The sequence below is a fragment of the Nannobrachium achirus genome, assembly GCF_963921795.1.
Source record: "Nannobrachium achirus genome assembly, chromosome: 19".
NCBI classification, from domain to species: domain Eukaryota; kingdom Metazoa; phylum Chordata; class Actinopteri; order Myctophiformes; family Myctophidae; genus Nannobrachium; species Nannobrachium achirus.
In genome coordinates this window covers 5692896-5707286 of record NC_137826.1, presented here as the reverse complement: position 1 = coordinate 5707286, position 14391 = coordinate 5692896, and the positions used below count along the sequence as shown (strand labels likewise).

General features: G+C 44.1%; 1 protein-coding gene across 7 annotated transcripts in view; it reads left to right on the top strand.

The window, feature by feature from the left end:
• Positions 1-8687: 8687 nt before the first annotated feature.
• Positions 8688-14391, top strand: part of kctd16b (potassium channel tetramerization domain containing 16b) — a gene marked incomplete at both ends in the record, with an annotated part of 267642 nt that continues 261938 nt past the window's right edge. For all 7 annotated transcript variants that reach the window (XM_080749803.1, XM_080749802.1, XM_080749801.1 and 4 more), the window contains one exon: positions 8688-9621. In XM_080749803.1, coding sequence (XP_080605929.1) covers positions 8688-9621 — 934 coding nt within the window. The remainder of the gene's footprint in view (positions 9622-14391) is intronic.

Sequence of the window (14391 nt, the reverse complement as noted above, 5' to 3'; positions counted from 1 at the left end):
CCCCCCCCCATGCCTGCTCCCTCACACTGCCCTATCTTAACAGGCCAAGGTCACTGAGTGGCTTTTGTCTCACCAATGCACAGGCTATCGCTATCCTATTCTACACACACACACACACACGCGCACGCACACACACACACACACACACACACACACACACACACACACACACACACACACACACACACACACACACACACACACACACACACACACACACACACACACACACACAAATCTGTCTTGGATTAACAATGGAGCTGTCCTGCTTTACAATCTCTGCTACAGGCGGTGGTAAACCCTGATGACTGGAGCTCTCCGGGGTGCTGAACAGGAGCAGGATGGTATGAATGCAAACAGCCAGGGAGCTGTTGTGCATTGATGTCTGCCTGCATCCATCCATCCATGCATCCATCTGCCTTTAAAGACCCAGTGAAATGAAAATGTTTTCACACTTTTAGAGCTTATCCATGGTAATCATCATATGGGCATCTTTGTGTATTTTTATATCAAAAGTCCCTAAATAGCACATTCTTAATTATTTCCTGTGAACAGAAACGTGCTGCGTGATGACATAGGCAGACTTTTTGAATATAAATGAACCTTTGATTACATTGACCTGTTTGATTCCCATTGCTGGCATTCCTCCAAACACAGCTGTTTTTAATTATAGTTTTGAATCTCACTCAAGATGACATGATCCAAACTATGTATTACTCATTGTGAACTTAAAGAGCACAATAAAATATGTATCTGTAAACATTATAGGTTAGAATAATAAGCAACTTGGTAACAAACATTATGTACAAGAGGCAGCCTGGTCGTGTCTCTTTGCCTTGCTACTGAGGGCTACAAACAAAACATTAAGCATCACATGACTCAGATTTTACGTCCTATCGCCTGAAGGGCCGGGCCCTTCTGATTGGCTCAGAAACACACAGGCTTGCGTTTCAGACTGAAACTTCAAAAAATAAAATGCCCAAAAAAGCCATTTAACTGGGTCTTTAAAGATGCAGTGCCATGATTCTTTTCTCCCCTAAAACCTGATGATCAGGTACTAGGAGAAAGATTTTTTCAAAGAAAGTGTATACAGAAAGAGTTAAAATTATGTTTTTATATGGCCACACCCACCAGTTCATTAGGTATGCTTGGTTTGTCAGGTGGGTGGTAGCCTCGGAAACCCAGGCTTCATTGGCGATCCGGAAAAAATGAAGCCTGGGTGTTCCCATTAGAATCACTGTTGGAGGAAGAGTAGATTTTCCCTAACCAATCAGAGTGCAGAGGGGCGTTGCACGCGTTCTCTGAGCGGGGGGAGGAGGAGGAGGAGCAGAGCGATTGGTTCACCGACCAACACATGACATAGTGTTGTTATGTGTGCCTGGCTGGCTCTATGGGCTGGCTAGTGGCTAGCCTGTTGCTTGCTAGTGCTACTTGCTAACCAAAGAAACAGTCCAGAATAGGAGCACTACGAACTAGTAATCAAACACAACATAACATGCCTGCTAATGGTGTTTCATAGCGAGATCGATACGATCGCATTTTACCGCGACACGATGCGCGGTACGGTGCGGCGGCGGCGCAGGCTGCTGTACTTGGAAACAGACATGAGTTCTGGGAAACCCCCACCCACGCTGATCACAAGATGCTGATTCACGACGCTGATTCGCCGATCGGAATGTGTTGACGACGTCATAACGCAGCTGCGTTCTCTGAGCGAGGGGCGGAGGAGGAGGAGCAGAGGGGGGTGGGGGATGAGAACACATGCTATTGGCTGGAGACCTCCGGACTGACTCGCCGGGCCCGCCCATCTGCACACACGAACTGCTATGGGTTAGGCCAGTGTGGGTGGGTGGTGACCCAGCTGAAGTTAGCCACACCCACAGTGTTGGGTGTATGGTAAAAGGGGAGGTGCTGACTATATGATGACATTTAATCTGTGTTTTTCGACTGGGCCTTTTGAGGCCCAGTCTTTCAGTTTTCAGGAAGTAAACACAAATACACGGGAAAGGCAAATCTGCACATTATAACCACACCCGGTGGCCAATTAGAGTAATGTTAACTTCATAGACACATACAAAACAGAAACAGTACAAAACTATGGCACCACCTCTTTAACTTTATGATCTCTTTTTGTCTGTGTGCCTTTGTTTCTCTGTCTGTCTGTCTGTCTGTCTGTCTGTCTGTCTGTCTGTCTGTCTGTCTGTCTGTCTGTCTGTCTGTCTGTCTGTCTGTCTGTCTGTCTGTCTGTCTGTCCCTCTCTCTTTCTCTCTTTAACCACACGCACGCACGCACGCACACACACACACACACACACACACACACACACACACACACACACACACACACACACACACACACACACACACACACACACACACACACACACACACACACACACAAAGGCCCACGCCTTAATGCAATGCATGCACACAAATGTAAATGCTTTGATTCCACACAACAGAGCCTCTATAAAAAGATTAGGAATCTCAGATTCATTAACTGGTACGTTCACCCACAATCTTGACATTTACAATATAGATTTTTTTTAAAGGCAGAAAATGTTGCTTTTTCTTGGCACAGTATCGAGATTGAGACATTTATACAGTAATCCTCTTCAATATGATAAATGCTTATTTTAAACCAGGAGTCTTGTGACCGTGACTCGACTAGAGGGTCAACATCAGTTACTTCTTTGTGTGATGGGGAGCAGGGACGAAAATAGCCGATCTACAAGGAATGGTGAGCTTGTAGATCGTCTATTTTCGGAGAGTTGGTGTCGAGGGGGAAAAGAGCAGACCAAGTACAAAGCCCAACGGACAGGTTGACTAAATATTGAGGGTTCAAATGAAGGTTAACTGTCTAAAAATACACATGAATCCAACATATTAATTGAAAAGATGTGTACACAAATGTTAATTTACTCAACACAGATGCTGCTCTCAAACAAGTCTATATGAAGCTATCTATCAAATCTTCGAAAAGGTTTAATCTGCAACACAGTTTAATACAATATGTCCCTGCTTCATCTCTCTCTCTCAGCTAAGGGGGTCCTTGGCCTGAAAAGCTTTGAAGACCCCTGACTTAAACCCTACTTAAAGGGCCATTTCACCTGCAGGATTGTGTTGATTGTGTCCCAAACAACAATAAAATAGGTTGTCCCAGAGGTGAAGTGGCCCTTTAAGTTGCCCTGGGTCCCTCGTACTTTACTTTTTCCCTAGCCAATCTACAAGCTCACAACGCCTTGCATTGCAACGTGCTGTGAGCTTGTAGATCGACTATACTTTCACTGTGTTTTCATATTTTTACACGTAATTGTTTGCCTATTATGACATGCCCAGAATAGGGACGCTATAGGGTTCATGGGAATTAAATGTCAACCACATCCCGTCTAATGTTACCAGTTCAATAACATAATCAGCCATATGCCGCTTAAACAGCAGTGGTTCATGTTTATTTAAAAAAAACTATTTCGTCTACCTTTTCTTTGCCAGACCCATGAAATGGGTAGGCCTACATAAGCAAATGTCTGTCCGGGTTTTCTATATAAAGGGTATATATGATGATGACATGATGATGACATGCCTACAAAAGGCATGATGTCATAAATGATGATGACAGACAGGGGGTCTGGCACAACCAGGTTGACCTGGTCTAGTTTTTATTAAAGGAGTAGTTCACCCCCAAAATGACTTTTTTCTATTGATTACTCACTCCATGGAGACTTGAGTTCAATGATATATATATTTTTTAAGACAATAATTTGATTACAATAAATGTACCCCAATTGATTCCGGATGGGGACCCGAATGCATTTGGGTCCCCATCCGGAATCAATGGGGATAAATGTACTAAAATCCAATTTGTGTCTTAGGAATGTGACAAATACAAAAGAATATTGTTGAACTCAAGTCTCCATGGCATGAGTAATCAATAGGAAGAAAAAAAGTCATTTTGGGGGTGAACTACTCCTTTAAGTGAACATTTACTTAAATCTTTGCTTCTGGGGGGGGGGGGGGGGGGGGGGGTCCCTGGAACAAAATATTTGATGGTGGGAATCAGTGACCAAATACATATCATTTTGGGGGTCCTTGACAGGAAAAGGTTTGAGACCTGAATGACTGATATAGAAACATTTTTTTTTTCTTCTTCTTTTTCTTCAATTTTTCAATCAGGTATAATACAAATGTTAAACAAGTGATTTTGTCAACTGTAGCCGCACGACTTAACAGTTCTCACAGCAATTACCTTTAAAGCTTCTAGCCTTTCCTTGACACACTCTACTAAACAAAGTAATTCACACAAGCTCTGTATTCTGTCCCCCGAGATAATCTCCACAAATCAACACTTTTCCACAATCTTCCAACAACATAAACTAAAACAAATGCACTCCTTGGAGATCTCCACCAGGCCTGGATGCCTACCCAGGGCAGCCAGTCTACAAGTCTTCTTCAGAATATGTATGATTTACTATATCGTCATTGTCGGGTGGAAACCTTGTATGTCCAAAACCGTATTGTTTTGTATTTATAATTTTTAAAATGATTTAAACTAGTGAAAACAGCCGATCAACGCAGCCACAACGCCTCGGAGTGTGAGGCGTTGTGTGCTTGTAGATCGGCTGTTTTCACTACTTTTGTGCAATGGCCTTGTGTGATGAAGCAGTGGTTTACTTGGAGATACGAGGTTTCTGCCCGACAGTGACGATATGACACATTAGGGGTCCACTCGTACAGTGGTTTCTCAAACTTATGTATTTTTCGAGGACCACCATAACTCTGAGAGTGTGCAAATTGCGAATCCATTTAGTTCCATTAGTGCAATCTCAGATTTACAGACCTGTAATGGTCATTCAGGGCTACTCTTCAAGTGTTTCAGGTAATATTATTGTCCAGTCCACTCAAAAGTCCATGGGCAAAAATATAATTTTGAAAAAAGTGTACAAGCCAGCATTGCAATAACCCCTGGTCTATAAATGCCCCACAGGATGCAATTCACCCTATTCACGGCCCGCCCACTCAGCAACTTCATGGTGCTGATGTCACGCTTTGAAGGGGAAACCCTGCTAAAAGCCCATAGAGTTAACACAGAAATCGCAAATTTAATGCAATTTCCGAATAGTAAAGTATAAAATACGGCTAGCATGATCAAGAACACAAGATTGTAAAAGGCACAAAGCATTATAATTTACTTTACCGTTCGAAATAATGATTTAATAAGATAAGATTTAGTAAGGTGAATTAAACTTTGGCCAAATTGTCCAATATTAGAGGCAGAAATTGTGAAAATAGCCGATCTATCTAACATCTGCTATGTTCACAATAGAACTGTGTTATACAAAATGTAATGCCTCAACTCTTAGTGCGCGTCAGGGTGGCGGGGTCCTCAGTTGAAATAAGATTGTTTTGGGAGTCGCGGCCTGAAAAGGTTGAGAACCACTGTACTAGTGGACCCCTAATGTGTCGTAAATCAGTGTCATACACATTCTGAAGAAGAGTTCTGTGCTCCACCAAGGAGTGCATTTGTTTTAGTTCATATAATATTGTTGGAGGATTTTGAGAAGTGTTGATATGTGGAGATGATCTTGTTTGTTACAGAATACAGAGCTTGTGTAAATTACTTTGTTTAGCAGAGTGTGTTAAGGAAAAGCTCCATAGAAGCTTTAAAGGTATTTGCGGTGAGAACCAATTTTACGGGAAAATAAATCAATGTTTCTGCAACAAACCCAGTTGTTTAGAGGCCCCTCAGTGTGTGATTCGAATTTGGGGTATAGCTTTATTTGTGGCATTTTTTGCAAAACGGGTCCCTCCCCCAAACGTTGATAGCCAATCATACTATATGAAAACTAATTAAGAAAAAGAGGTGGCACATCAATGATGGGTTTTCACAGTGGAGTGCTAGCTAGACCCAAAATCCAGTATAGGGCAGGCACATTCATATCAAAAAACTCAATTGAAAAATTCCCAAAAAGGTAGCCCCCCCAAAATTTCAAATAAATTAGGCAAGTGGTTTTATATAGGCTCTTAGCAGAAACATGTAAGAGTTTGTTTATTGTTGTGTGTCAATACATAACTGTGAGTACTTTTGGGGGGATTTCTTCAATGGAATATGAAAACGTTGACTGACAATTTTTTTTCCTTCTTTTTTTTTTAAGAAGAAGAAGAAGAAAAGGGCTAAATGGTGGGAAATATAGTCAGGCGGAAAAGGGTGTGATGGGTTATTTTGTATTTTATGAGCCAAGATTAAAGAATTGCTGGCCAAAACGTGAAGTCGCCTGTTATACACTCCATCATGAGGCCGATTTGAAAAGATTGGGGAATATGAATAGAAAATGTTCAGTGTTGGAAGAAGTTCTCACATTTTGTACTTAATTAATACTTCTGTTGCAAATAAAAGTCTGGTGTTCAAGATTTGCCTGAGTAAATGTACAAAAGTATTCAATTAAAATATACTTAAGTACATGGAAGAAGGCCTACTGTCCCATTTCACGAGTTTCCATATGCTTTGAAAATAGCAGATCTACAATGTTGGAGTGAAAAGTACAATATTTGCCTCTGAGATGTAATGGAGTAGTACAAGTATTGGAAATTGGAAACATTCCAGTAAAGAAAAACTCCTCAAAAGTGTCTGCCTACCTAAGTACAGTACTTGAGTAAATGTACTAAGAGTAGTTACTGTGCTTATGTTCTATATTAATAGGTGTAGGCTAATTTATGTCATAGAAAACAGGCCCTTTCATAACCAAAGGCAGCGTCTGGCATTCCCATGGGCAAAGGTTTTGATTTGGTTTATATACCGGTATATATATATATATATATATATATTATTATATTATTATTATTCTTTTTTTCATCGTTTAGGGCAGTGGTGGAAAAAGTACTCCGATTTTTTACTTAAGTAAAAGTATCAATACTGCAATATACTCCGTTACAAGTAAAAGTACAGAATTCAAAATGTACTTCAGTTAAAGTATGAACGTGTTGGCATCATAAAGTACTTAAAGTACCAAAAGTAAAAGTACAAAATGTTTGAAAATAACAGATCTACAAGCTCACAACGTGTCACTATTTTCAAATAGGTATAAATTTGAAAATAGGTATAAAACAGGGCTAAAGTGATGTATGTTTTATAATCATTTATATCTGCAAAGTAACTAGTAACTACTAACTAAAGTTTTCTAATAAATGTAGTGGAGTAAAAGTACAATATTTGGATCCAAGATGTAGTGGAGTAGAATTAAAAGTATTGTAAATTGTAAATATTCATGTAAAGTACATATTCCTCAAAGTTGTACTCAAGTACACTTAACAACTAACATGAATCCAAAATACACTGACGATTGTGCTGTCAAACAATGAAACTATACAGAATCTATGAAAAGGTTGCGGGGGTCCCTGCTTCATCTCTCAACTAAGGGGTCCTTGGCCTGAAAACGTTGAAGACCCCTGCTTTACACCTCTGGAGTCTGGACTGGTTTAGGGTTTAGTTTAGCGCTGGAGGAAGATAGGCTAACAGCAGTGACTGTGGCACCTCCCCGCTTCGGGAAGGGGGGGAGTGTTCGTTTCAGCACCACAGAGGCGCGGACAGCTCCTCAGTAAAGCTGCCAGCTGCCGCTGCTGCTGCTGCCGCTGCTGCTACGCCTCGGATTTATACAATAAACGAACACTTTTGTTGAGGTTTGGACTGGATTAAAAGAAAAAGAAAAGGAAAGTAGACTTTCATATCAATCTGGAGTATAAGTGGAATATTCGCACGTTTCGCAGAGACATCACGCTACGGAGAGAATAACATTAAATACACGGGATTTCCGAGGGATGTTGAACGGTGTTACCGTGAAGTTTCTCTCCTCAGAATCCACGGGATTATTTTCTCTCCTCTCCGAAACCAGGGCGCACAAAGTAAGTGCACTAAAACTGGATTAATAACAAAACAAAGTGGCAATAGGCTACTATACATGAACACACGCTGGCTCCCTCCCTCTTTGGACTTAGACAGAAGTTGTTAGCAGGACATTTTTCCAATTTTTTTGTCGGTAGAATTCTAGGTTTTTCCTGTCGTCTTTTTCCTTCTCTTCTCCCGGATGGATTTCTATGTGTTGGCTGTGGGCTCTGCGTGTCCGTCTCCTCGGTGATGTGCTGTACGTTGTTCCCACAGGGCACCAGCACCACCATGCATGTACACGCACTGATGCGCGCTTCATGCGAGGCGCACGCCTTTTAACGCGCCCGGACCGGTGAATCCTTTTTCCCCCCCTCGTCTCTGTACAAGGCAGATTTCTTTTTTAATTTATTTTCGCTCTCTCTCTCTCTCTCTCTCTCTCTCTCTCTCTCTCTCTCTCTCTCTCTCTCTCTCTCCAAAGTCCCCCATCTTACTTCTGCTCTCTAACGGTTGGAGAGGAGAGGAACCCGTGGACGGTGGACTGACTGCAGATCGTTATTATTGGACCCCCGGTATATTAGCTATAGGAGATAATGGCCGAGAGGGACGAGAATCGAAAAATTAAAAAAAGAAAATGTGTGGCTCGTCACCGTGCTGTGCTATGAAACGTGTTAAATCTTCGATACTGCTTTACGCACGGTAGGGAGGAAACTTTTGGACACGTCGCTCCATAAGCCCGTTCAAATCGTCCATTCTATAATAATAATATCGTCGGTACAAATCAAAAGGGTGTGGAGGATCCGGATCTATCCATGACGGAGACCATGGCGCTGAGTGGGAACAGTAGGACTACTAACAACCCCAAAGACCCGGCGGGGACCGCGGCCGTTCAGCAGAACAGCTTCCCGGAGGTGGTGGAGCTGAACGTGGGCGGCCAGGTCTACTACACCCGCCACGGCACGCTGGTCAGCTGCCCCGGCTCCCTGCTGGGCCGCCTCTTCAAGAGGGACGCCGCCTGTCCGGCCACGACCACCACCACCAACGACCTGGCGCGGGACCCCAAGGGTCGCTACTTCATCGACCGCGACGGCTTCTTGTTCCGCTACGTGCTCGACTACCTGCGGGACAAGCAGGTGGTCCTCCCCGACCACTTCCCCGAGAGGGGCCGGCTGCGCAAGGAGGCGGAGTACTTCCAGCTGCCCGAGCTGGTCAAGCTGCTGACCGCGGGAGGAGGAGGAGGGGAGGCGGACTACAGCCTGAAGCCCAGCCCGGACGAGCCGTACTTCCCGGGCGGCTCGGACCACGAGGACGGCTCGCACGAGGGCGACCTCCTCCACCGCGGGCTGGTGCCGTGCCCGCCGCCCTCCCTGGTGCCCGCCGACCGCAAGAGCGGCTTCATCACCGTGGGCTACCGGGGCTCGTGCACCATGGGCGGCCGCGAGACGAGCCAGACGTCGTCGGACGCGCGGTTCCGCCGCGTGCCGCGCATCCTGGTGTGCGGCCGCGTGGCCCTCACCAAGGAGGTGTTCGGCGACACGCTCAACGAGAGCCGCGACCCGGACCGCACGCCGGAGCGCTACACCAACCGCTTCTACCTGAAGTTCAAGCACCTGGAGCGCGCCTTTGACATGCTGTCCGAGTGCGGCTTCCACATGGCGGCCTGCAACTCCTCGGTCACCGCCTCGTACGTCAACCAGCACACCGAGGACAAGATCTGGTCCAGCTACACGGAATACGTTTTCTACCGTGAGTTGAAACTTGGCACCGCACGCACACCTACACACACACACACACAGGCGCGCCCGTGTGCGCCCTACCGCTTGAAGTCGCCGCTAGAAGGCGCACTTGGTTTGTTGCACGCCTCACTCCTGAGACATGCAGGGGTGAGAGAGAGAGAGAGAGAGCGAGAGAGAGAGAGAGAGAGAGAGAGAGAGAGAGAGAGAGAGAGAGAGAGAGAGAGAGAGAGAGAGAGAGAGAGAGGATGGATGGATGGATGGATGGATACTGTATTATAGCCATGCTTAAATAGACAGCCTCTTGTGAGCCATGTGGGTGGGATGAAGGCTCCTTACCTTACATTACCTTACCACCTTACCTTACCTTACCTTGTGTAGCCTACAGTAGGCTACACTCTGTGTGGAATCAAAGTGGTACAACAATTGTACAGCAATTCAAACTAAATAATTATATTTTACTTAGCTAGGCCTACATGTCCGAAAAGGATTAGGAAGAAATATACACTTACATACAGTGGTCCCATACCCATTTTCTACCACTTAAATGATGTACTGTATGTTACGGTATATTATTGTTATACGTTTATTTATTATTATTACTAGAAATACCGTTCCTATGAAACAGTGTGGGCTTGCTGCTCCCTCATTGGCTAAAGGGGGCCCTGCCTTTGTAATGTCGGTAATTTTTTTGAGGAGAATAAACTTGACCTATAAAGATTCGGTATAACAGAGGGGGCGGGGTGTAAAGTATAACACACTGATATAACATACTGGTCTCGAGACAATGTGTTGTTGTTATTTATATCAGGTCACACTTGTTGGTGATGATGTCACCTAGAACGCTGCTCCTCATTGGCTAAGGGCCCAGCCTTTGTACTGTCGGTCATTTTTTTGAGGAGAATTAACTTGACATATAAAGATTTGCTATAACAGAGGGGGCGTAAAGTATAGCATAACACACTGATATACCGTAATACTGGTCTCGAGCCAACTCGCACTTGTTGGTGATGATGTCACTTAGAACGCTGCTCCTCATTGGCTAAGGGCCCTGCCTTTGTACTGTCGTTTTTAGTAGTATAAACTTGACCTATAAAGATTTGGTATAACATACTGGTCTCGCCTTTCAGCGAGCCCTCAATAATACACAATAAAATCCGTGGTGTTCATTTTAAGAGAACACAAATGGAATCAAATTGGATTTGGACCGGAACATTCCATGTGGTTCCATTTCAAAAGTTAAATTAACACTGATGGTTTTACTGCACCAGGGATGGACTAAGACTTGTGGGGGTCCCTGGGCCAATTATCTCTCAGGCCCCCATGCACCGTGCTACCCAGGATGGGCAGTCGGCTGGGCATGAACACAAACAAAGTAACAAACTACTATAGGACATATTATATAAGAGGAGCCATGGCGATGGGCCTATAGCATTGGTTCAGGGACCCCCAGGGGTCCTTGAGGGAGTTCCAGGGGGTCCCCAGCTAAATGATAGTTAGGAACCAAATGGACCCTTGCCGGTATGTAACTCAGAGAGTGTACAAATGAAACCAAATGGACCCGTCATGATGAGTCTCGCAAGGAGTGACGAGTGGAGCGTGATTTCACCCCCATGCACGTTGGTCTCTGTCGATGGGCCTGCATGCTGTCCCTGGACCCTGCAGGCCCCACTGGCCCCATCCATAACCTCTACAGGCTGAGCATACTAAAATAGCTACTTTATAAGTTACATAATGATATGAATCCATGTAGAACAGGGGTCTTCAACCTTTTCAGGCCAAGGACCTCTTAGTTGAGAGAAAGATGAAGCAGGGACTCCCACTACCTTTTCATAGATTCCATATAGTTTCATCGTTTGACAGCACGAACATCAGTATATTTTGGATTATGTTAATGTGGGTTTTCAGATATTTAACCACTTGAACCGTCAATACTTAATAAACTTGACATTTCACTGTACTTTGTCTGCTCTTTTCCCCCTCCAAAGCTCTTTGCCAAAAAATAGCAGATCTACAAGCTCACAAGGCGTTGTGAGCTTGTAGAACGGCTATTTTTGGCTAAAGTTCTCCGAATATGGACCTTAGGGTTCAAGTGGTTAATATGAAAAAGGGGGATAAAAACAAGTTTCTATCACACAAAGATTTGGAGGACCCCCTGTAGTAACTCTGAGGACCGCCTAGGTGTCCCGGACCCCCTGTTGAAGACCCCTGATGTAGAACACAGACAAAAAGTGAACATGTAAGGGGCAGCTTTACAAGTTGATAGTTAGTATGCTGGATAGACGGTATGCGCATTCATAAAGTGAATGGCAAATCGAGTGGCAAAGTGAGTGGCAAAGTGAGATTAACATCGTTTAACGCTATTTAATGCAATCAGATAGGACTTTTCGGTTTGGATGTATGGCCTGTTTTTTTTGCCACTCGGTAGGCGTTCCCGCATAACTTCTGGGTATGATGTCACACGCATACCCTCTATATCATTGCTGTCGGGTTGATGTCCAAAGTTGTTACTTTCAAATTCAAAAATAGACACAATAGAAGATCAACAAGCTCAAAGTGTGACTCGTTTTGAGCTTGTAGATCTGCTACTTTGGCTAATTTTGTATGACACTGTATAGTGTGACGGAGTGGGGCATTAATTTTTCCAAAATAAAAGAATAAAACTAGTTGAGATGTGGAGATATAAGAGGGTTCTTCCGGACATCAAGGATTACGTAGCATATCGCCGTTGTTGGGTGGAAACCTTGTATGTCCAAAACCGTTGGTTTTGCATGTATCATTTTAAAAATGATTTAAACTAGTGAAAACAGCCGATCTACAAGCACACAACGCCTCGCACCGCAAGGCGTTGTGTGCTTGTAGATCTGCTGTTTTCACTACTTTTGTGCGACGGCCTTGTATGATGAAGCAGGGCTTTACTTTGAGAAAGAACGTACAAATGTGAAACTTGGAGATACGAGGTTTCCACCCGACAACGACGATATACTGTTGCAGCGGTGTTGACTCCAGATCCTTGCAGGGTGATGCCAGCACATGTTTTGCTGAGTGGCAGTGAGCCAGCACATGGGGACGGAGGACCTGTGTGACGTCTGTGGAACTGAGCCAGTTGAGTTCCATATCAGGACGCTGTTATCTAACAATAGGGGCGGCAGTGGCTCAGGGGTAGAGCAACCGTCATTAGAACACGGAGGGTTCCCAGTTCGTTCCCGGGCTCCCCCAGAGTTAGTGTCGAACTGTCCTTGAGCAAGACTCTGAACCCCTAGTTGCTCCCGGTGAGCAGGTTGGTTGGTGCCTTGCATGGTTTCCTCTGCCATTGGTGTGTGAATGGGTGAATGTAATTCACACTTCTAAGTAAAGCACCTTGGATAAAGGTGCTATATAAAGGCCAATACCATTTATGATCTTGCTCAGTAGCCTGTGTATATTTCCCATCTCCTTGTACCTTGTATATTATCTGGTGTGAGGTTTTTATGTATCCTTTTTATATGATGTTTTGTAATGTGCATGTCTAAATAAAAGTTATTTAAAAAAAAAAAAAAAAATCTTGCTCATATAGATCATCATCGAATAATCGAGAAGCAGGATATAGGCCTACTGCATATATATTTTTGTACAGTTGTCTTGTACCTTTCTTATTATATCAATGAATAGGCACGGGGAAAATAAATATATTTGTTTATATAATCGACTAAATTGATTATTATAGCCTACTTCATCGTACGATGGTGGTGTACAAAAATAAATAGAAAATGACAATCTACAAGCTCACAACGCAACGCCTTGTGAGCTTGTACATCAGCTCTTTTCACTCTCCTTTCAACAATCCTTCCTTAATTTCAGTGGAGGCAAACAATCTGAAGTGACGGTGATATTGATTGGAAGTCATGTGGCCTAGCCCTACTGTCATCTCTCCTGGCAGATAAGCCTCCAGCTCAGAACACCCATCTGACAGGACTGAAGCATGCTTTTTTTCCTCCTTTTCCTTTTTTTTTTTTTTTACAGCAGCTTGTCAGCATCGCTGCCAATGCTCATTTTCCTTTGGCCGCCGCAGTGTTGGACTGCAGGGACGTGCTGGGCCCCTGATTCAGCCCGGGAAAAAGAGTTGGAGAGGCCCTCATTTTTTTTTTTTTTTTTTAGTTATATTTCGTCGTTGTCGGGTGGAAACCTTATATGTCCAAAACCGTTTGTTTTGTATTCATCATTTTAAAAATGATTTAAACTAGTGAAAACAGCCGATCTACAAGCACACAACGCCTCGCACCGCGAGGCGTTGTGTGCTTGTAGATCTGCTGTTTTCACTACTTTTGTGCAACAGCCTTGTATGACGAAGCAGGGCTTTGCTTTGCGAAAAAATGTATACATTTGAAACTTGGAGATACGAGGTTTCTGCCCGACAGTGACGATTTACTTTGTTGGCCGCCCAGCCCCCAAAATGGAACGAAGGCCGACATTGTATTTAGATTTTTTTCCTAATGGCCGGCCTGGACCGGCCGGGAATGAACCGGCCGTTCGGGAGTTGTCCCGCTTTTCCCAATGGCCAGCACGTCCCTGTTGGACTGGATCGGATCGGAGATATTCTAATTATTCCCGACTCGAGTTGAAGCCTCTCTCTCTCTCTGTCTCCGCGTCGACGGCTAAATTGTGACATTTAATTGAGAGTCGTTAGTGGAATTCGTCCAGTCTGTGTTGTTCGAGTAATTGTGCATTTTGCGAGTCGAATGGGAGTGTAGGCGGGTAGAGAGAGAGAGAGAGAGAGAGAGAGAGAGAGAGAGAGAGAGAGAGA